Source organism: Aotus nancymaae, unplaced genomic scaffold (genome assembly GCF_030222135.1).
Source record: "Aotus nancymaae isolate 86718 unplaced genomic scaffold, 86718_ANA_hifiasm-v0.15.2.pri h1tg000041l, whole genome shotgun sequence".
NCBI classification, from domain to species: domain Eukaryota; kingdom Metazoa; phylum Chordata; class Mammalia; order Primates; family Aotidae; genus Aotus; species Aotus nancymaae.
In genome coordinates, this window is record NW_026988455.1 from 38,307,717 (window position 1) to 38,332,376 (window position 24,660).

Genomic DNA, 24,660 nt, shown 5'->3' on the forward strand with positions numbered 1-24,660 from the left:
CCATGCACCTGTCGTCCCAGCTATTTGGGAGGCTGAGGCAGGAAAATTGCTTGAGTGCCGCTAGGCAAAGGTTGCTGTAAGCCGGGATTGCGCCATTGCACTCCAGCTTGGGCAACAGGAGTGAGAAGCCCTATCTCAAAAAGAGCTCACAAGCATGGCCCCTCACACTTGCAATCATAGCTACTTGGGAGGCTGTGGTAGGAGGGTTGCTTGAGGCCAGGAGTTTGAGACCAGCCTGGGCAACAAAGCAAGATACCATCTCAGTGTATTCCTTAATGCTTAAAAGCTGCTATTGTTGGCCGGGTGTGGTGGCTCACACCTGTAATTCTAGCACTTCAGGAGGCTGAGGCAGGATAATTGCTTGAGGCCAGGAGTTCAAGGCTATCCTGGCCAACAGAGCAAGACTCTGTCACTATTTTAAAAAAAGTTGCAACTGGGCAGAGTGGCTCATGCCTGTAATCCTAGCACTTTAGGAGGCCGAGGCAGGTGGATCATTTGAAGTCAGGAGTTCGAGACCAATCTGGCCAACAGAGTGAAACTCCGTCTCTACTAAAAACCCAAAAATTAGCTGGGTGTGTTGGCGCACACCAGTAATCCCAGCTACTCAGGAGGCTGAGGCAGGAGAATCACCTAAACCCAGGAGACAGAGGTTGCAGTGAGTGAGATTGTGCCACTTCACTCCAGCCTGGGCAAAAGAATGAAACTCTCTGTCTCAAAAAAAAAAAAAAAAAAAAAAAAGTTGCTGTTGAGTTGGGTATGGTGACATATGCCTGTAATCCCAGATACTTGGAGGTGAAGGTGGGAGGACTGCTTGAGCCCAGGAGTTCAAGACCAGCCTGCGGAATAGAGTCAGAACCCCTCTCAAAAAAAAGTTGCTCGTAAGTCATATATTGTGCTTATACATTGGTACCTCTCTACGGAGGGGAATGTGGAAATCTGAGTTGGCTTAGAAATTTTACTTGCTGGTGTATATTCTGCAGATATACATGAATATGAAAGCTATGCTGTATGCATGATGCCTAAGATGAAAAATAACATAGATATACACAACCAGGTGCTTGGCTAAGTAAATTATGGGACTTCCGTATTATGGAATACTGGTCAGCCTCATAAAATGAAGCAAATCTATATGTAAGGTTATTACATATCATTATTAATCAGGAAAAAAACAAGGTGCAGAACAGCGTGTATAATTTGCCTGTATCTATGTAAGAATTTGTTGGAGGATAGAGCTGTAAACACATTGACTATGTTTAGAAGAATGCACGACAAACTGTAATAGAGGTTAACTTTCGAGAAGGAGACTAGATGGCTGGGGAACAGGTATGGAGGTGAAATTTAACTTTTCACCTGTATCACCTGATGTACCTCCTGGATTTTGTACCATCTGCAATATTATATATTAGAAAAACCAGGAGCTGGTTTAGCATATCCTATGAATGATACGGTGAAGACTTAGATAAGAACTATGTGCAGCTTTGTTAGCTATAACTTTGTAACCATCTGTTTTGTTTTTTCCTATGTGGCAATTAGGCACACAGTTATAGATAGAGGGTTTACTTGAAGTGATTGTAACTATTATTATTTTGTGAAAATAGAAGTGGAGTGCCTTTTTTTTTTTTTTTTTTTTAGATGGAGTCTTGCTCTGTCTGTCACCCAGGCTGAAGTTCAGTGGTGCCATCTTGGATCACTGCAACCTCTGCCTCCTGGGTTTAAGCAATTCTTCTGCCTCAGCCTCCTGAGTAGCTAGAATTACAGGCGTGCACAACCACACCTGGCTAATTTTTGTATTTTTAGTAGAGTAAGGGTTTCACCAAGTTGCTCAGGCTGGTCCTGACCTCGTGATCCACCTGCCTTAGCCTTTCAGAGCACTGGGATTACAGGTGTGAGCCACTGTGCCTGGCCTGTGGAGTGCCTGTTTCCAAGTACAGCTAAAGGAATGTTCATAAAACTTTATAGCTGGACAGCTGGAAAATAACAATTACTGGGGTCACTTACCCAGGGAGAACAAGATTTCTCTAGTTCGCTGGTAAAGATTACCTGCAGGCTACAGAAGAAAGCAGTGTTACCTTGTTTTTCCTCCCTTTCTTTTTTCATTTCATTATAGCTTGAGCTGATTTATTGAATGCCCATGATCCCCAATTACATTTACTCTTACCCTTCATCCCAAACTTCTATTTCCTTACTGTAGATGTCCGCAGACCCACGTATTCAAAGGTACTTGCTTTTCAGTTAGCTTATTAGGAAAATTCCTGCAATGTTACATTTCAGGAATATTATATTCCCCATGGGGCATCCAATGAGATACTATAGGTGTTCCCTATCTATTTAATTGAATTCCGTATTTTTTCAACTATTTTAAATTTAGCAGATACTTTATTGAGAGAGCATTTCATATGCTGTGTGATCCATAGAACACACTTTGGGAAATGTCCTATACTGTGCTGCTACACTGTAAAGTGCTGGTAATAAAAAGGGGTTCTGTGAATGCACATGGGTTTTCCTATGATCTCTTCTCTCTCTGGGTAAGAGGGACAAAAGTAGATGCTGAAGTTTGTAACCTTCAGAGTTAAATAGACTATCAGTTTCTTTCTTCCTTCCTTCCTTCCTTTCTTTCTTTCTTTGTTTCTCTTTCTTTCTTTCTTTTCTTCTTTCTTTCTCTTTCTTTCCTCTCTTTCTCTCCTTCCTTCCTTCTTTCTTTTCTTTTTTTTTTTTTTTTTTGACACAGAATCTCTCTCTGTCACCCAGGCTGGAGTGCAATGGTGAATCTCAGCTCACTGCAACCTCCAATTCCTGGGTTTAAGCAATTCTCTTGCCTCACCTCCTGATTGGCTGGGATTATAGGCGACTGCCAAACGCCCGACTAATTTTTTTGTATTTTAGTAGAGACAGGCTTTCTCCATGTTGGCCAGGCTGGTCTCAAACTCCTGACCTCAGGTGATCCATCCACCTCAGCATCCCAAAGTGCTGGGATTACAGGCATGAGCCACCATGCCCAGCGAATAAACCTATTATTCTTAGAGGTATGGCTTTTTTTTTTTTTGGTTTGTTTGTTTCTTCCTTTTTGGGTATTAATATTTTAAACCGATAGGATGTATCCTGCCTATGGATTGTAAAGGGTTGGTCCCACACTTCACAACTTTCCAAGGTCACTGAATTTAACAACATCTTTGGGAGGGTGGGTGTGGTAGGCATTAAAGTTGGCTGTAAGTTTAGAAATGGAATGCATTCCAAACTACTTGAAAAGTCCCTTTTTTTGAGCATAAAATAAAGTACATGAAGATTTTATCTCCAATCACATTTACTCTATGTTGGAACTTGCTTACCCAGATTAAATGGGGGATCTTGAAATACTAGAGTCTACTCATTAAGATGAGGTATGTAGACTAAGATACACATGTGGGAACTGAGACCACCTGGGAAGTGGTATATTTTGCTCTCACAGACTCCACTCTAGTGTCTACACACAGTCACATGCATGTAGTAGTTCTCTATATGTGGTCTAAGGACTCCTAGAGGTCCCTAAGACCTTTCAGAGGCCCTCAGAGTCCAAATTATTTTTGTAATGGTACTAAGATGCTATTTGCTCTTTTGACATATTCTCTCATGAGTGTACAGTGGAATTTTCCCAAGGGTACATGATGAATACACAATCATCTAAAAAGGCCATTAAAATACTCTCCCTTTTCAACTACATGTCTGTGTGAGGCAAATTTTCTTTGTATACTTCAAGCAAAACCACTTATTGCAAAAGATTGAATGCAGAAGCAAATATGAGAATCTAGCCATCTTTAGCCAGACATGAAAGAGATTTGCAAAAATATAAAACAATGCTCTGTTTATGAACTTTTTGGGAAAATGTTTATGTTAGCATGTAACAGGTTAAAATGAACTAATGAGTAAATATTTTTAAATGTCTCAGTTTTAATTTCTTAAATATTGGTAGACATAATTTAAATAAACAAAAGATTTTTTGAACTCCTTGGTAATTTTTATGATTATGAAGGGATCGTAAGGCCAAAAAGTTTCAGAACTGCTGTTTTTGGATATAAGATACCCTGTGGCTAGGTTGGTGAGTCATGCCTATAATCCTTGCACTTGGGGAGACCGAGGCAGGTAGATCACCTCAGGTCAGGAGTTTGAGACCAGCCTGGCCAACATGGTGAAATGTTATCTCTACTGAAAATACAAAATTAGCCGGGTGTGGTGGTGCATGTCTGTAATCCCAGTTACTCAGGAGGCTGAGGCAAGAGAATTGCTTGAATCCTGGAGGTGGAGGTCACAGTGAGCCAAGATTGCGCCATTGCACTCCAGCCTGGGCAATAAGAGCAAAACTCTATTTAAAAAAAACAAAAAACAAAAAACAAACTCCTGATTGTGGAATGGCAGTGAAACTGCCCACACTATTAAAATTGTTTCTTTCTCTGTCTTATTTTTCACCTTCTATCCTTCTCTCATTCTTTTAGCAAAGGTTTTTAATTTGTCTAAGTTACACATGTGGTATAAGTGTCCACCAGATTTTAAGGAGCAAAATCCAGTTGTGTTTTCTTTTTTTTTATTTTTTATTTTTTCTTTCTTTCTTTTTTTTCTAGACGGGGTTTCACGAAGTTGGTCAGGCTGGTCTTGAACTCCTGACCTCAGGTGATCCGCCCGCCTTGGCCTCCAAAGTGCTTGGATTACAGGCGTGAGCCACCATGCCTGGCCAATCCAGTTGTGTTTTCTTTCTTCTGTGCAATACTGAAACAAATAAGACAAATAATCTCCATTGTGTATATAAACCTTACTGTGAATGTCATAAATAAAATTTAACCTGTAACTTCTTTTTAAAAATATTTTTATTTTTTATATTATTAGAAGTAGAGATGGGGTCTTGATATGCTGCCCAGGCTGACCTTGATCTCCTGAGCTCAAGTAATCCTCCCATTTTGGCCTCCAAAAATGCTGAGATTACAGGCATGAGCCACTATGTCTGGCCAAACCTGTAACTTATAATAAAGGCTTATTGTATGAGAGGGTGGTAAGTTTCCTGAAAGTCCATTATTTAACAATATGTTTTCCCCAGGCATAGTGATACATATCTGTAGTCCCAGCTTCTCAGGGGGCTGATGCAGGAGGATCATTTGATCCTAGGAGTTTGAGGCCACAGTGCACTGGGATCATGCCGTGAATAGCCACGGCCTTCAGCCTGGGCAACATAGCAAGACCATGTATTAAAAAAAAATAAAAGCAGGCCGGGCGCGGTGGCTCATGCCTGTAATCCCAGCACTTCGGGAGGCCAAGGTGGGCAGATCACCCGAGGTCGGGAGTTTGAGACCAGCCTGACCAACATGGAGAAACCCTGTCTCTACTTTAAAAAGTACAAAATTAGCCAGGCGTGGTGGTGCATGCCTGTAATCCCAGCTACTCAGGAGACTGAGGCAGGAGAATTGCTTGAACCCAGGAGGTAGAGGTTGTGGTGAGCCCAGATTGTACCATTGCACTCCAGCCTGGGCAACAAGAGCAAAACTCTGTCTCAAAAAAATATATAAATAAATAAAATAAATAAAAACATAGTTTAATGAGTCATTCCAAAAAAAAACAAAAACAAAAAACAAAAACCCTTTTTAGGCTATGTAGTTCATTTGCATGTAGTACTAAAGTTTTAGATAATTTAACAAGATATTTGGAGCATAAATGAAGACCATCTGTGTACATAGATAACAAATTTGTGAGTATTTTGGAGCTTGGAAATTGGAGAGAATTGAGTGCATGTAGGTGGAAAATCTAACCAGATTAGAGTGGTTGTACCACAAATAGGCCCAGCATTCGGTTAAATCTCTGCATTTTACTATTGAGGGACAGTTGTAAAGAACACTCATAAAGGAGCCTTCCATTTCATCTTCCTTTTTATCAGAATGATTTAACATGATCTGAAATTACAAATGTTTCATTTGCATGTTTTATTAGACCGATTAAACCCTGAAGCTTGAGTGACAACTGAGGAAAAGGATGTCTTTCACCGCTATTTTGAAAGTGGGTTTAGGGGCTGAGAAGATGAGGGCTTTAACCAATTTGGAAAGAGGAAGGAAGAGGTATGATATGAATCACTTCAATTTTCACCTTTCTGATACACTCTACTTGGAAGGTTACGGTTGAGTTCCTCTAATCCCCTCTTTGGCTCCAGGAAGATTTATAAATGTTTTATTCCTTTACTCATGACTTTATATAATCTAGAAATTCATTCTGAAGTTCTATTTTTGTGTGTGTGTGTGTGAGCTGGTGGCGGGGGATGGAATTTTACTCTTGTTTCCCAGTTTGGAGTACAGTGGTGTGATCTGAGCTCACTGCAGGTTCTACCTTCTGGGTTCAAGTGATTCTCCTGCCTCAGCCTCCCAAGTAGCTGGGATTACAGGTGCCCACCACCACCGTTGGCTAATTTTTTGTATTTTTAGTAGAGACGGGGTTTCATTATGTTGGTCAGGCTGGTCTTGAACACCAGACCTCAGGTGATCCACCTGCCTCGGCCTCCCAAAGTGCAGGGATTACAGGCATGAGCCACTGTACCCAGCCTCACCTTGGAAAAAGGTTTGATGAAATGCTAACGAGAATAAACAGCTTAGAGAGGAATATAAATGAATTGATGGAGCTGAAAAACACAACATGAGAACTTCGCGAAGCATATACAAGTTTCAATAGCCGAATTGACCAAGCAGAAGAAAGGATAACAGAGGTCGAAGATCAACTCAATGAAATAAAATGAGGAGGCAAGATTAGAGAAAAAAGAATAAAAAGAAATGAACAAAGCCTCCAAGAAATATGGGACTATGTGAAAAGACCTAATCTATGTTTGATAGGTGTACCTGAATGTGACGAAGAGAATGAATCCAAGCTGGAAAATACTCTTCAGGATATTATCCAGGGAAACTTCCCCAACCTAGCAAGGCAGGCCAATATTCAAGTCCAGGAAATACAGAGAACACCACAAAGATATTCCTCAAGAAGACCAACCCCAAGGCACATAATCGTCAGATTCACCAGGGCTGAAATGAAGGAGAAAATGCTAAGGGCAGCCAGAGAGAAAGGTCGGGTTACCCACAAAGGGAAACCCATCAGACTCACAGCGGATCTCTCAGCAGAAAACCCTACAAGCCAGAAGAGAGCAGGGGCCAGTATTCAACATCCTTAAAGAAAAGAACTTTCAACCCAGAATTTCATATCCAGCCAAACTAAGCTTCATAAGCAAAGGAGAAATAAAATCCTTTACGAACAAGCAATTACTCAGAGATTTCATCACCACCAGGCCTGCTTTACAAGAGCTCCTGAAAGAAGCACTAAACATAAAAAGGAACAACCAGTACCAGCCACTCCAAAAATATACCAAATGGTAAAGAGCATCGACACAATGAAGAAACTGCATCAACTAATGGGCAAAACAGCCGGCTAGCATCAAAATGGCAGGATCAAATTCACACATAACAATATTAACCCTAAATGTAAATGGGCTGAACGCCCCAATCAAAAGACACAGACTGGCAAATTGGCATTCAATTTTTAGAGATATTGTCAAAAATAAACCACTATCAGCTAAATACTGGTCACCTTTTATCAACAAAATGAGATGAAGGTGTAAGGTTACTTTGTGTTCTCTGCCTCCTGGACAGAATTTTTAAAAATATATATATATTTTATTACATTTTAGGTTTTGGGGTACATGTGAAGAACATGTAAGATTGTTGCATAGGTACACACATGGCAGTGTGATTTGCTGCTTGAGGAGACAGTCTGTCCTTTATAGGAGCTCAAGTGCTGAGCTGTGAGCTCCGTTGTTCCATTCAGAGCTGCTGGGCAGGTACATTTAAGTCTGCTGCAGCAGAACTCATAACTGCCTTTTTTTTCCCCAGGTGCTCTGTCCCGGGAAGGTAGGGCTTTATTTATAAGTCTCTGTCATGCTGCTGCCTTTTTCTTTTTTATTTTTTCTTTCTTTCTTTCTTTCTTCTTTTTTTTTTTTTATAAAGACGGGGTTTCACCATGTTGGTCAGGCTGGTCTCGAACTCCCAACCCCAGGTGATCCGCCCGCCTTGGCCTCCAAAGTACTTGGATTACAGGTGTGAGCCACCATGCCCGGCCGTGCTGCTGCCTTTTTTCAGGGCTGCCCTGCCCAGCAAGGAGGCAGCCTAGTCACAGTCTGCCTGCAGAGGCTTTGCTGAGCTGCTGTGGGCTCTGCCCAGTTGCTGTGTGAACTTCCCTGCAGTCCTGTTTATAGGGGTATAGTTAGAACTGCCTCGGCAATGGCGGCCCACCTCTGTGATGGTGGACTCTCCGTAATGGCAGACTGCCTTGGCAATGGCGGACTACCTCAGTAGTGGTGGACTGCCTCGGTAATGGTGGACACCACTCCCCCACAGCGATAGACCATCCTGGGTTCAGCTGTGCTTGCTGTGAAACTCTCTATCCAGAGTGTTTCAGATTGCTGGTTTTTGTGGAGGTGGGACCGGCCGAGCCTGATCACCTGGCTCCCTGCCTCAGAGCCCTTTTTTTTTCAGTTGAATGGGAGAATCTGTCTCCCAGGTGTTCCAGTCGCCTGTTGAAAAGGCCCTGGGATCTGTATGATTTCCCCAGTGGCGACCCAGTGCGCCGGCTGAAACAGCCACGCTGGAGATTTGTGGCGGTTTTTTGCCCGGAATCTCCTGGCCTGGCTCCCTGTTTCAGTCCCCTTTTTATTGGTTGAATGGGCGACTCTGTCTGCCAGCTACTCCAGTCAGCTCCAGTTACCAGCTAAAACAGCGCCCGGACCATGTGAGTATCTTGTGTGGTGGCCCACCCCGCCAGTCAAAACAGCCACGCTGGCGACCCGTGGGTCTCCTCAGCCCAGGAATCTCCTGGTCTGTGGGCACTAAAAAATCCATCTGGAATGCAGTGTCCACTCACCCTCCGCACTCTCGCTGGGTGCTGCAATCCTGAGCTGCTCCTAATCGGCCATCTTGGATCCCTCCTCCTGGACAGAATATTTAGTGGAAAATCAGTCAACACACCCTGTAGCAGTGTTGGTGGAAGAGGAGCTTTGTTTTTAGATGTTTTGAGTTTGGATACTGTTTATCTGAGACTGTCCCTCTTGGATCAGGTGAGTTAGATAGGTATCCTTGCAGAATTTGGACAAAACAGATGCGCCCGGCTGCATTTGTTTTTAATAGTTAATTGGCCTTGAACTTGTCTCAGAGACATGAAAAATAAAAATATAAAAAATAGTTCATTGGTGCACATAAAGTTTAATGATATCAGTTTCTTATCTGTTTCCTCCTTTTTATTCTAACTTCCTTGAGAGCAGGAACTGTTTCTTGTTTGCTATAGAAGTCCCAGCATGCAGCATGCAGCATGCAGCATGGAGTCCTGTCCAAAATATCTGTTGAATGAATTCATAGATTCAGGTATTTTGAAATTCAGAATGAAGAATTCTTTGAGGACATACTGATTCCTTGTAACATGTTTGTCAGTGCTTTGCAAAAATTAGGTATTTAATAAATGTTTGGAGAATGAGTAAATGAAATTAACTTTTTTGAATAGGGGACAGACTTACTGATTCAAAAAGGTTGTGTCAATTCTTTCTTTTGTTTTGTGACAGGGTCTCTCACTCTGTCACCCAGGCTGGAGTGCAGTGGCACAATCACGGTTCACTGCAGCCTCGATCTCCTCGGGCTCAAGCAATCCTCCCACTGCAGCCTCCTGGGTTGCTGGGAATTGTAGGCATATGTCACCATGCACAGCTGTTCTTTTTCCTGTGTTTTGCAGAGGCAGGTTTTCACCACGTTGCCCAAGCTGGTCTGGAATTCCTGGGCTCAAGCAATTCACCTGTCTCGGCCCCACAAAGTGTTGGGATTACAGGTGTGGGCCACTGCACCCAGCCAGATTGTCATTTCTTTCTTTCTTTTTTTTTTTTTTGAGATGGAGTTTCACTCTTGTTACCCAGGCTGGAGTGCAATGGCGCAATCTCGGCTCACCGCAACCTCTGCCTCCTGGGTTCAGGGAATTCTTCCTGCCTCAGACTCCTGAGTAGCTGGGATTACAGGCACGCACCACCATGCCCAGCTAATTTTTTGTATTTTTAGTAGAGACAGGGTTTCACCATGTTGACCAGGATGGTCTCAATCTCTTGACCTCGTGATCCACCTGCCTCGGCCTCCCAAAGTGCTGGGACTACAGGCGTGAGCCACCGCGCCTGGCCTGATTGTGTCATTTCTTGTTGAAATAAATAAATTTTGAATTATCTGTTTATTTAGTTCCTTTTAAACTCTGGGCTGTTCGCAGTGGCTCATGCCTGTAATCTCAGCACTTTGGGTGGCTGAGGCAGGTGGACCGCTTGGGAGGCTGAGGCAGGAGAATCGCTTGAAACCAGGAGGCAGAATTTGCAGTGAGCCGAGATTGAACCATTGCACTCCAGCCTGGGTGACAGAGCAAGATTCTGTCTCTAAATAAATAAATAAATAAATAAATTCTATGACTCTGGATTTTCCCAAGTTTATGTTTTTAGTGTTTTGCCAATTTAGTGAATGTCTTTTAATACATAGAAAATGTTGCTGACCATGCAAAAGGAATAAGAGAGTAGAATGACTTAAGATGGCTCTGGCTTTGATCTGGGAAGTTTTCCTTGTTTAGAGATAAGTTTTAAATACACAGGAACCTATCAATTAATCTCTGTATTTCTCCCTTCTGTTTTACTTAAATAGGTCTGGATTTGATCATCTACAGTTCTATTCTGTGATGAACACCTGTGTTTAGGGTTGGTGCATACTGGACAAGATCCACTGAGCTTTTATTGAGGATAGTGTGATAATGAGGAACCATAGCTGGATTTGTAGCACATTTTCTGGCCCAGTGCATTTCCTTCCACAGTAGAATGGGAGTAGATATAAGAGTGAGGTCAGGACTGCATTGACATGGAGTTTGAAAAAGCTCCCTTTTAGAAAGCCTTCCTTCCTAGCACTTTGGGATGCCAAGGTGGGCGGATCACGAGGTCAGGAGTTCTAGACCAACCTGGCCGACAAGGTGAAACCCCACCTCTACTAAAAGTACAAAAATTAGCTGGGCATGGTGGTGTGTGCCTGTAGCCCCAGCTACTTGGGAGGCTGAGGCAGAAGAATTGCCTGAACCCAGAGGCAGAGGGAGGTTGCAGTGAGCCAAGATCATGTCACTGCCTCCAGCCTAAGCAACAGAATGAGGCTCTGTCTCAAAAAAAATAATAATAATGTAAGTAGAAAGCCTTCCTTTCATCTCTGTCCTAATACCTATGTGTGTATAAAGTAATATGGATGCATATCATTCTTTTTTTTAATTTTTTTTTTGAGATGGAGTCTCGCTCTGCTACCCAAGCTGGAGTGCAGTGGCACAGTCTTGGCTCACTGCAATCTGTGCCTCCCAGGTTCAAGCGATTCTCATGCCTCAGCCTCCTGAGTAGCTGGGATTACAGGTATCTGCCACCATGCCCAGTTAATTTTTTATATTTTTAGTAGAGACAGGGTTTCACCATATTGGCCAGGGTGGTCTCAAACTCCTGACCTCAAGTGATCCACCCATCTCAGCCTCCCAAAGTGCTGGGATTACAGGTGTGAGCCACTGCTCCTGGACACATATTCTTATACCATTTAGAGCCAAAGTATTTTTGTATTAGGATTAGTCTAAGCTCATAAGTTAGTTGAGCTTTATAGTCAATCCAGTGTCCCCTGCTACTGAACCTGTAATGTAGCTTATAGAGGAGCTTGACTATGATATGGATTCTGTTGAATGGGAGAGCGTTTATTAGGTGGAAGAGTGAGTATCAATGTCCCACTTGGATTTAGGGACAGTTATAGGCTGTGCAACTTGAAACAACATAGCCAATGGTAAACTATGCTTGCAGAATGTGTATTGAATCTTGCTGAAGTCACATCTCTCCTCTGACACTCTTTCCAGCTTCCTTGAAACTTTAGCCAAAGTGGGACTTGATGGGTAAAAATTTTGAAGTTTAGCCGGTCGCGGTGGCATGTGCCTGTAGTCCCAGCTACTCGGGAGGCTGAGGTGGGAGGATTGCTTGAGCCCAGGAGTTCTGGGCTGTAGTGCGCTATGCCGATCGGGTGTCCGCACTAAGTTCGGCATCAATATGGTGACCTCCCGGGGGCAGTGGACCACCAGGTTGCATAAGAAGGGGTGAACCGGCCCAGGTTGGAAACAGAGCAGGTCAAAACTCCCGTGCTGATCAGAGGTGAGATCGCGCCTGTGAATAGCCACTGCACTCCAGCTTGGGCAACATAGCGAGACCCTATCTCTAAAAAAAAAAAAAAAAAAAAAAATTGAAGTTTAGGGAACTTGGTATTTATTCCAGAGGATTATGGTACAAGATATAAAAGTGACTTTTATTTAAGAGGATACATCAGTTACATCTTTACTTCCTTGCTAGAGGTTTGTTCAGGTAGGGCTTTTGTTACTCAAAGTGAGATTATGGGCATATTAACTTTGTGTGTTGTTTAACGTTCACATTAAACATTTAGGCTTATTTGTGCCTATGCTGTCTATAATAGAAATTGGTAAATGCTTAGCCTGTGTGGGATTGGTCTTGGCATTTTAATTAGCATTCATGATACTTAAGTGTTTCTTACCTGCTGGAACTATTATGGTTACATTGTTTTGTCACATAGAGTAGAAAATAATGACACTTTCTTTTTAGTCCCAGAAATCCTGGATTGAAGGAGTATTTGACAAGAGAGAATGTAGCACAGTCATACCCAGCTCAAAAAATCCTCACAGGTAAAATTTTCAATTACGTTCTTCTTTTAAAAGCAACACTACCTGGAGGACTGTTTATAGAAACTTAGGAATATGACTTGTTTAGAAGATATATCTACAAAGTTAGAATTTTCAATGTTTATTTCTTTCACTTTATAAAAATAATACATGATTGTTGTAGAAAATCTGGGAAGAACAGGGACCTCACTATTACTCCAGTGTCTGTGACAGTGCCTGCCACATAGTAGGCTCTTGATAAATATGTGTAAGGAATTTAATGAAGTGTAAAGAAGTTATTCTTAATGCCATCTCTGTTAATATTGTTGTGGATTTTATTCTACTTGATGCTTCTCTTCCTCTATATGGGAGGATAGATGTTATGGAAATATCTACTGTTACATCCATTTCACTGGGTTGGAATAAATTATTTACAATTTCTGAATATTGAACATTCAAAATGTTGTGAATGTTTCTTATCCCCAGCTAAAATATCTGTGGCAAGTAGTGACTGGTATATTTCAGTACGCTGTGCTCAGATTAGACGAGCAGGCAATTTCAGTTCCATTTTCCTTCCTTAGACTTTATTTTTTTTTATTTATTTTTATGGAATGCTTTATGAATTTGCATGTCATCCTTACGCAGGGGCCATGCTAATCTTCTCTGTATCATCCTAATTTTAGTATGTGTGCTGCCGAAGCAAGCACCTGCAGGCTTTTGGATTGAGCAGATAATCAGCAGCAGAATGGAATGATTTGAGTTTGACTACTGAGTTCTTGACAACGCTTTGGAAGCTCTACTTATAGAACAAAGGTCAAAAAAGCAACTAGTGAAAGATAGGGGAAGAAAGGGCTATGGAAAATTCCTCTGGGTAATCAGGTCTGTGAAATTAAGATTGAATGACATTGCTCTTGGAAAAATAAATTAAAAGGAACATAGAAGAGCAATATTTTAATTAAGGGAACCCCTCTATTTTTAGATTTATTTGTGCATTAGGCTTTATATTCCTGTAAAGTTTAGAACTCATAACTATGTGCTTATGAAGGGTAGCATGGTAAGGTTTTCGAAATTCTAGTTCTTTGGGGATGCCTGAAATAGTGTTCCTTGCCTTTGTTAAATATTTACTAGTTCCACCCTTATTGAATTACCTATGATTTGTAAGTCCTGTGATTGGAAATTCTCATTTTACCTGCTTACAAAATGTTTACAGTACGCCTAGATGACCTTGTTTTTCCCCTTCATCTTTTATGACATCATGTGATGGTGACTGTAATGGAATGCAGATTGATTCAGGTGGCTCCTTTTGTGTCTGTGAATAAAAAAATTTTTTTACAATAATCTTGAATCTCAAAAAGAAGTGATAAAATTACTAAGTCTTTTATCAGCCCATAGACTGAAGAAGAATATTAATGATTATAATTTCATGAATGTTCTAAGTCATGGTATACTTTAACAAGTGAAAAAAGTATCTATCTTAATGGGATTGTAAATAAAAGTTAATGGGTGATTATGGCTATTTCTCCTATGCCAGCCTTTTTCTTAGATCCTAGTACAATTCTCAGAATTGTAGCTTTTATGCAGTTTTCTTCATTATGGTGCACAGGAAGAAGTTGATAATTCACTATTTTAAATATCGATAAAAGTTTTTCTCTTTTATTGATTTTTTTGTAGCTCCCAATAAGAAACAAATCTGATAGACTTGATTATAACATCTTTTTCCTTCTCATTTTCAATTTATTGTTGAAAAAAAGCTTCTGAGAAAAGGCATTCCCAAAAGTCTGGAACAGGAAGAAGTAAAAGTCCTGAATATTCATTTCTGAATAACTTAGAGTGATCCTTATTTTTTGAACATTACCTTTTCTTCCATTATTTTAACTAGAACTCTCTGTTAATACTTCTTCACACACACACACACACACACACACACACACACACACACTTTTTGAGACTGGATCTTGCTCTGTCACCCAGGCTGCAGCCTCCACCTTCTGGGCTCAAGCAATCCTCCTACCTTAGCCTCTTAAGTAGCTGGGACCACAGGCACACATCAGCACACAGGGCTACTTTTTTGTGAGACAGGGTCTCATTATATTGCCCAGGCTGGTCTTGGACTCCTGGACTCAAGCAATCCTTCCACCACAACCTCCCAAAATGCTGGGATTGCAGTTATAAACCACTGTGTCTGGCCCAAAAATATAATTGGTCACCATAATGCTAACTCCTAAATCCATAATGTTCTTCTGAATCATAAAAAAGAAAGATTAATAAAGATAATTTATAATTAATAAGGGACATTTGGCATAATTATAAATTATAATTAATAAATATAATTTATAATTGATAGCTTTATGAATTTTTTTTTTTTTGAGATGGAATCTTGCTCTTGCCGCTCAGGCTGCATGATCTCGGCTCACTGCAACCTCTGCTTCCCGGGTTCAAGCGATTCTCCTGCCTCAGCTTCCCAAGTAGCTGGAATTACAGGCATGCACCACCACAATGGCTAATTTTTTGTGTTTTTAGTAGAGACGAAGTTTTTCCATGTTGGTCAGGCTGGTCTTAAACTCCCGACCTCAGATGATCCGCCCACCTCTACCTCCCAAAGTGCTGGGATTACAGGCATGAACCACCATGCCCAGCCCATATATATATTTTCTTACTTGATTCTCAAGATAGCTGTGTTATCTTCATAGTTTAATTATAATAATAGTTACCATTATTGTACACACTGAGTTTACCAGGTACCTTAAGACACATTACGTATTATTGTCTCAGATAATTATTTTAATACTCTTATGAAGCAGATATTATTTTCAGATGTAAAAACTGGGGCTTAGAGTAATTGATAAATCAATGAAATTTAAATTCAGGTATTTTGGTTCTAAACTGAATGTTGTATTAATTAGATCATAGTTGCTACAGTAATTATATGTGGTAAATGCCATAGGGAATATTTGGAACATGATACATGAATTTCAGCAAACCTTGGTTTCTAGATCATGGAAAAGAATAGATATTTACTTTATAAGGATTAAATATGTTTTCAAATACATCAACAAACTAACAGAGGTTTTATTTCTTTAATTTAGATGTACCCCAGTATGCCAGGTCTGCCAGAATTTAATCAGGTAAGATTTAGATAAGTAAGATTCCTTTTAGCTTTTAGGCACCCTATTTCCAATTCACTGGGACAGTTTCCTCACATCTTGAATGGACTTAGTAAATGGTGCGTGCAATTTACCTTTCCAAGGGAAGTTTTAAAAAGATGTTTTTGATGGAGAGTGAGTGTTTGAACGTAATAGACTGCTTTAATTACTGAGACATGTAAATTGGCTAATGGCCTTCGGCAAGAAGTTCTACCAGTGGAAACACTTGTAAAGCTTTACATTTTATTTTTGTGATCACATTTGGATAATGAAGATGCTGCATGCACATACAGGACTGTAATTGATGTATGACTTGCAGGTGATGTGTATGCATTCTATGCTTATAAGCAAAAATAGCTTTTTGGGCGCAATACAAATTTTAACAGTGATTTGCATTTTAAACTATATGACTGTTTTTACCTTTCTCTTTTGTAAGAGGAAGGAAATGAAATTTTCTTAATTCTGATCATAGCCTGAAGTTTATATAGCGGATTGAATCCAAGTTAAATTTGTTCTTAGAAAAAGCATTTGGGGCCAGGTGCAGTGACTCACACCTATAATTCCAACATTTTGGGAGGTCAGGAGTTCAAGACCAGCCTGGGCAACATGGTGAAACCCCATCTCTACTAAAAATACAAAAAAGTTAGCTGGGTGTGATGATGCACCCTGTAATCCCAGCTATTTGGGAGGCTGAGGCAGGAGAATTGCTTGTACCTGGGAAGTGGAGGTTGCAGTGATCAGAGATCACACCACTGCATTCGAGCCTGGGCAACAGAGTAAGATTCTTCTCAAAGAAAAAAAAATTCTAACATATAGATAAGAAACATGTTTTCAGTTTTTAAAGTTCTTGCTATACTTATCTAATTCTCATTTAAAAATTTGTTACTGTAGGTGTGGTGGCTCACGTCTGTATTCCCAGCACTTTGGGAGGCCAAGGTGGGTGGATCATGAGGTCAAGAGATCAAGACCATCCTGGCCAACATAGTGAAACCCCGTCTCTACTAAAATACAAAAATTAGTTGAGTGTGGTGGTGCGTGCTTGTAGTCCCAGCTACTCGGGAGGCTGAGGCAGGAGAATTGCTTGAAGCTGGGAGGCGGAGGTTGCAGTGAGCCGAAATCGCGCCACCGTACTCCAGCCTGTTACCTGGCAAAAGAGTGAGACTCTGTTTCAAAAAAAAAAAAATTTGTTACTGTAGTTCATACCAGAAAACAATATAATTGTTTTAAATGAGAATTAGGTATGGCAAGAACTTTAAAATGATATAATAGGGCTCTTCTTGCAAAAGAGGTACATAAATGTAGAAGTATAAATTTCCCTTTAATAAGAGAATGTGCTTTAATTATAGGGAAACAAAAAGAAGCAAACAATTTGCATCTTAAATGTCTATTCGTGTACTAGACGATAAATTGACTTGTTTGTATTGACAAGAAAGCTAAAGAAAACAGAAATTTAATATCCAGGCAGCTAAGGCCAACACTTATCTGTTGATTAACCAAGGTGAGGTAAAAGTCACAGCAGGAACTGTATCAATTATTGATAATAAATGACAAATTTTCTCTGCTTCTTGATATTAATTTTAAATAAATAAGAACTCTCTTGATGTCAAATTGATTTCCTAGAGAGGCTCTTTTTATTTATTTTTTACTTAAATATTTTTTCAAATCATCCATCCCAAAATGTCAGAGAGGCTCTTTTTACTCTTCTAAATTATAATTCCTGCCCTCTATATTTGTATTTTTGTTAGTTTTAGTCAACGTGTTGTAGATTATGCATAACATGATAAATTATTTTTACTTTTGTTATTGTTTTGTTTTGAGATAGAGTCTTGCTTTATTGCCCAGGCTGGAGTGCAGTGGTATAATCTCGGCTCACTGCAGCCTCTGCTTCCCAGGCTCTAGTGATTCTCTTGCCTCCTGAGTAGCTGGGTTTACAGACTCACACCACCACATGGGGCTAGTTTTTGTATTTTTTTGTAGAGATAGGGTTTTGTTGTGTTGCCCAGGCTGGTCATGAACTCTTGGCCTCAAGCGATCCTCCCACCTCAGCCTCTCAACCTGCTAGGATGACAGGCATGAGCCACTACACTTGGCCTGTTTATCTTTTTGTGATTGGCTTCTTTTAATTAGCATGATGTCTTCAAGGTTTTTCCATGTTGTAGCATATGTCAGAATTTCCTTCCTTTTTAAGGCTGAATTATATGCCATGGTATTTATATACCACATTTTGTTTGTCCACTCCTCCACTGATAGATATTTGGGTTGCTTTCACTTTGTGGATATTCAGAATAATGCTGTTATGATCATGAATATGCAAGAGATTTTTGGCACAGGCATACCTCATTTTATTGTGTGTTACTTTACTGCGCTTAACTGACATTGCATTTTTTTTGTAATTTAAAGGTTTGTGGGAACCTTGGATCAAGCAAGTCTAACAGTGTCATTTTTCCAATGGCACATGCTCATTTCTTGTCTCTGCATCACATTTTAATGATTCTTGCAATATTTCAACTTTTTCATTTCATCATTGTTCTATCAGTTACGACATTCTTTAATCGGTGATCTTTGATGTCACTATTGTAATTGTTTTGGAGTGTCATGGACTGCATCCGTGTAAGAGGGGCAAACAATCGATAAATGTAATGTGTTCTGACTACTCCACTGACCAATCCTGTCTCTCTCCCTCTCCTTGCGCCTCTCTCTATCTTGAGATGCAACAATGTTGAAATTAGGCCAATTAATAATCCTACAATGGCCACTTAGTGAAGTAAAGTGAAGAGTCTCACATATCTCAATTTAAATCAAAAGCTAGAAATAATTAAGGTTAGTGAGGAAGGCATGTTGAAAGCTGAGATAGGTTGAAAGCTAGGCCTCTTGTGCCAAACAGCCAAGTTGTGAATGCAAAGGAAAGGTTATTGATGAAAATTATAAGTGCTACTCCACTGAACACACAAATGATAAAAAAAAAAAAAAAAAAAAAAAGAAAGAAACAGCCTTATTGCTGATATCAAGAAAGTTTGAGTGGTCTGATAGAAGATCAAACCAGCCACAGCATTCCCGTAAATGAAAGCCAAATCCAGAGAAAGGTCCTAACTCTTTTCAATCTATGAAGATTGAGAGAGGTGAAAAAGCTTCAAAATAAAAGTTTGAAGCTAGCTGATGTTGGTTCATGAGGTTTAAAGAAAGAAGCTGTCTCTGTAACATAAAAGTTCAGGGTGAAGCAAAAACGCTAACAGAGGAGCTGCATCAAGTTATTCAGAAGATCTAGCTAAGATCACTGAGGTACCTACACTAAGCAAAGATTTCCAATGTAGACAAACAGCCTTATGTTGGAAGAAGATGCCATCTAAGACTTTCATAGCTAGAGAGAAGTCAGTGTCTGGCTTCAAAGCTTCAAAGGACAGGTTGACTCTCTTGTCAGGAGACAATTGGAGGTTTGTGGGAACCTTGGATCAAGCAAGTCTATCAGCATCATTGCTGGTGACTTTATGTTAAAGCCAGCTCTCATTTACCATGCCAAAATTTTAGGTCCCTTAAGAATTATACTAAATTTAGTGTGCTCTATAAATGGAACAACAAAGCCAGAATGTCAGTACATCTGTTTATGGTATGGTTTACTGAATATTTTAAGGCCACTGTTGAGATCTACTGCTTTAAAAAAATATTCCTTTCAACATATTTCTGCTCGTTGACCATGGACCTGGTCACCCACGAGCTCTTATGGAAATATTACAAGGAGATGAATGTTGTTTTCATGCCTGCTAATACAACATCCATTCTGTAGCCCATGGATCAAGAAATAATTTTGAATTTCAACTCTTATTATTTTAAGAAATACATTTTGTATGGCTTAAGCTGCTGTAGATAGTGGTTCCTCTGATGGATCTGAACAAAGTAAATTGAAAACCTTCTAGAACAGATTCACCATTCTAGAAGCCATTAAGAACATTTGTGGTTTATGGGAGGAGGTCAAAATGGCAACAGTAATGAGAGTTTTGGAGAAGCTGATCCCAGCTTTCATGAACGGCAGCTTTGAGGGGTTCAAGACTCCAGTGGAGGGAGTCACTGGAGAAGGTGCTGGAAATAGCAAGAGACCTAGGATTAAAACTGGAGTTTGAAGGGTGTGACTGAATCTCATTATAAAACTTGATTAGATGAGGAGTTGCTTTTTATGGATGAACAAAGAAAATGGTTTCTTGAAATGGAATCTACTGGTGAAGATCCTATAACCATTGTAGAAATGACAACAAAGGATTTAGAATGTGACATAAACTTAGTTGATAAAACAGTGGCAGAGTTTGAGAATATTTACTCCAATTTTGAAAGAAGTTCTACTGTGGGTGAAATGCTATCAAACAGCATAACATGTTATAGAGAAATCTTTTGTGACAGGAAGAGTCAATCAGTGTGGCAAATTTCACTGTTATTTTAAGACATAGCCACAGCCTCCTTAACCTTCAGTAACCACCATTCTGATCAGTTAGCAACCATCAACATTGAGACAAGACCTTTCACCAGCACATAAATTACAACTCACTGAAGGCTCAGATGGTTGATAGCATTTTTTAGAAATAAATTATTTTAATTAAGGTATGTACATTGTTATTCAGACATAATGCTATTGAACACTTACTAGATTACAGTGTGGTGTCAGCATAACTTTTATATGCATTGGGACACCAAACTATTTGTGTGACTAGCTTTATTGCCATATTCATTTTGTTGCAGTGGACTGGAACCAAACTTTCAATATCTCCAAGGTATGCCTACATTTAAAAAAAAATCCCCCAAATTATCCTAATGTGCAGCCAAGGGAGAGAACCACTAATAGTTTCTAAACTTAGAAGACAGTCCTATGTTAGAAATCTAACATAAATCTTATGAAGTTTTAAGACATACTATATGGCATCTATACATTACTCTAGAAAAAGGTAGAAACATTGCATCTATTTTCTACTTTGAAGTAAGTTTTTTTTTTTTTTGTCTTGAATTTAAGGTGTTACTGTGGTCGACTGATTGGAGATCATGCTGGGATAGATTATGCCTGGACCATCTCAGCTGCTAAGGGTAAAGAAAGTGAACAATGGTCTGTTGAAAAGCACACAACGAAAAGCCCAACAGATACTTTTGGCACGATTAATTTCCAAGATGGAGAGCACACCTACCACGCCAAGGTTTGCTAATAACCCAAATTGTTTTGCTGGTTTCACACAGAGGGCAACTTCCAAATGTGTCTTCCGAATTGTATTTCCAAGTATAGATAATGGGATGACCTGGTTTTATTGCAGGAGTAATCCATGATACTGACTTTCTTGAGACAAATTGCTTGATCCTCTTTCCTTTATGTCTGAAGGGCATTTTACCTTTCCTTGGTGTGGTGTGGTCAGCTCTTTATTGAGTGATCTCTTACTTTCAGCAAGTTTATACATATGCAGAAGAGAATGGCTTATTGCCCTGGGGACAATTGTCAATCCACTGCCTTATTGATTCTTAAGGAATGCAGAAAAGTTATTACCAAGGAGCAGGCTTTACTTGCTCCTAAATGTACAATGACCATAACAATTACCAGTAATTTGCCACTGTTCTGTCTTCCAAGTTTTGTGAGAGCCTCTTCCAATGAAGACTTTGGGGGAATTTCTCTCTGCACCCACTGGATGATAATATTTCAGATTTTAGGTTTCCACATTCCCAAAAATGGCAATTTTGCATGTGATTGCATAGTATTGACAGGTTAGCTATTCCTTAGGTGTTTTCTCTTGAGTATATTCACCAACTGCTGCTCTATTAGAGGCAGCTTTCTCTGGAGCAACTGCAGGTAGAGCCCACCTCAGGGAAGCTCTGAGTCAGCCCTTCCCTGAAGTGTGACCATCAGCTGGCTAGATCTGAAGTGCTAGTTTCTAATAGTTCAATCCTAAAACATTTTCATAATACAGTTCTATAATAATCTATATTAACAGTTATTAGTCCTTGCATTTAACCTTGTTGATATTTCTAGTTGACAGAAAAATTGACTTCATCCTCTTCTCCAATTTTTCTTGAAAGCTAATTCTCATAGAATTCTGTGTGTAATTTTCCCTTGTTTTACTTTTCCTGTTTTTGCCTTTACATTTTATTTATTTTTATTTATTTATTTTTTTGAGATGGAGTCTTGCTCTGTCTCCAGGCTGGAGTACAATGGTGTGATCTCAGCTCACGGCAACCTCTGCCTCCTGGGTTCAAGTGTTTCTCTCACCTCAGCCTCCCAAGTAGAGGGATTGCAGGCATGTGCCACCACGCCTGGCTAATTTGTTATTTTAGTAGAGACGGGGTTTCACCATGTTGGCCAGGCTGGTCTCGAACTCCTGACCTCAGATGATGCACCTTCCTTGGCCTCCCAAAGTGCTGGGATTACAGCCTAAGCAGTTGTGCCTGGCCTATTCTTAATACCTTCATTTATGCACTTTTCAACAAATATTTGCTGGGTACGCGCACTTACTGTGTCCCAAAGATTTTTTTTTTTTTTGAGATGGAATATTTTGAGATGGAAACTTGCTGTGTTGTCCAGGCTGGAGTTTAGTGGTACACTGTCAGCTAACTGCAACCTCTGCCTCTCCACCTCCTGGGGTCAAGCGATTCTCCTGCCTCAGTCACCCAAGTACCTGGGACTATAGGCACCTTTCACCACGCCCAGCTAATTTTTGTATTTTTAGTAGAGATGGGGTTTGATCATGTTGGCCAGGCTGGTTTTGAACTCCTGACCTCTGGTGATCCACCCACCTCGGCCTCCCTAAGTGCTGGGATTACAGGCATGAGCCACCACATCCGGCTCCAAAGATCATCTGTTTTGTATACTAACATTCCTTACGGTCTAGTGAGAAAAACAGAAAATAAACATATTACCACAGAGGGCATATGCTCTGCAAAGGGAATACAGGTTGTTTGAGAGAATGAAAAGCATAACTCCTCCTCTTTTTGGGGGACAGTGTGTGTGTTAAGGAAGCTGTCTAAAAGTAGGGACCGCTAAGCTGAGGTCTGAAAGGGAGTGAGGCAAATGGTGTCTCATGAGGCAAGTGGTATGACTACTCTTAGGCATGGGTACTAGCTGGTCCCTATGGGAGCTAGTTAGGGAGAATATGGTACATTTAGAGACCTAAAAATATGCTTAGACCTGAAAATGTGCTTAGACATCCTCCTGATAATTAATATGTTTCATATTTAGTATTAGGCTCCAGTTACAAACTACCTACCTATGGCAAGTACTAGAGCCAAAACAAACAAACAAACAAACAAAAACTGATCACCCGAATGCGTTTTATTTGATGTCAAAGAAGAGAAGAAGATATTCATATTTAGGTCCAGATTATCACTTCAGGTTCATGCTGAGCTGCAGGGAAGCTCGGGAGAGCTGCTTATTTCTCTCTCTGCTGCATTCTCTCTCATCTCATTCCATGAAGGATTTGAAGTGAATTTCTGCCAGTAAGAATCTGCCTAACGATGTTAGTTACAAAGGAGACAGATAGGAAAGAATGTTTATAGATGCAGAGACTCTCCATTAAGCTTTAGCATAGTCTTCAGCTGGCCTTTGGAGAAAAGAATGCCCATGCAGATAATTTAGTTCATTCAGGTTGTTTTTCCTGAAATCTCAAGGGGAAATATCTCACAGGACAAAAAGAACTTACAGTTGAAGGAGAGGGATGCCTGAAAGGAAGAGTGCATTCAGGAGAAGGTGAACTAAACTAGCACTGGCTCTTCTGTACTCACTTATTATTTGGAGCAACAGCAAGCATTTCACAAGAGTCAATTTGTATTTTTTTCTACTAACCGTGGCAGCTCAGATACCTCGCTTAATTGAGTCCTGGTTATTCTTACATTCTTTTTTTTTTTTTGTCTGACAGAGTCTCACTCTGTCACCCAGGCTGCAGTGCAGTGGCTCAATTTCAGCTTACTGCAACTTCTGCCTCCCAAGTTCAGGTGATTCTTGTGCCTCAACCTCCCAGAGTAGCTGGGACTACAGGCATGCACCACCACGTTCAGCTAATTTTTGTATTTTTAGTAGAGATGGGTTTCACCATGTTGGCCAGGCTGGTCTTGAACTCTTGAATTCAGGTGACCCACCTACCTTAGCCTCCCAAAGTGCTGGGATTACAGGTGTGAACCACCATGCTCTGCCATGATTATTCTTATATTCTTTCTATGTTATTCACATTTTTCAATAGCTGCACTATTCCTGATATTCAGAAATTTTAATATTTTAATTATGGAATAAAGGAATTATGTATCAAGAAGTTCAGGCCAGGTGTATTGGCTCACACTTGTAATCCCAGCACTCTGGGAGGTTGAGGTGGGTGGATCACCTGAGGTCAGGAGTTCGAGACCAACCTGGCCAACATGCTGAAACCCCGTCTCTACTAAAAACTACAACATTTAGCTGGGTGTGGTGGCACAGGCCTGTAATCCCAGCTACTCAGGAGGCTGAGGCTAGAGAATCACTTGAACCTGGAAGACAGAGGTTGCAGTGAGCTGAGATCGCACCACTGCACTCCAGCCTGGGTGACAGAGCATGACTCCATCTCAAAAAAAAAAAAAAAATTTCAAAGATCAATGGGAAATTGTTTTAAATTGCTATCATGTTCTGGAGGATCATGTGATAATTCCTATTTGCATGTTTGGAGATCTTCGCCTGTGGTTGTTTCGTTTCATAATTCATGGTTTTCTATTGTCCTTACTTCTTTCTATAACTCTGGCTTATTCTTGCTGTTGGTTCGCATAGGTTTGAGGGATGTGAACTCATCTCAATATCATTTGAATAATC

General features: G+C 40.3%; 1 protein-coding gene and 1 non-coding gene across 16 annotated transcripts in view; one reads left to right on the forward strand and one right to left on the reverse strand.

Moving 5' to 3' along the window:
* The window catches only part of TRPM6 (transient receptor potential cation channel subfamily M member 6), a 247,770-nt gene that overhangs the window by 13,886 nt on the left and 209,224 nt on the right, over positions 1-24,660 (forward strand). For all 15 annotated transcript variants that reach the window (XR_010337037.1, XR_010337031.1, XR_010337032.1 and 12 more), the window contains exons 2-4: positions 12,674-12,753; positions 15,816-15,854; positions 20,866-21,043. Coding sequence is in view for 1 of the 15 variants with exons in the window: in XM_012454052.3 (XP_012309475.2) it covers positions 12,674-12,753; positions 15,816-15,854; positions 20,866-21,043 (297 nt within the window). In the remaining 14 variants the exon portion in view is untranslated. The remainder of the gene's footprint in view (positions 1-12,673; positions 12,754-15,815; positions 15,855-20,865; positions 21,044-24,660) is intronic.
* On the reverse strand, positions 13,330-13,436 carry LOC135268769 (U6 spliceosomal RNA). The gene has a single exon (XR_010337122.1). It is a non-coding gene; the product is annotated as a U6 spliceosomal RNA (small nuclear RNA).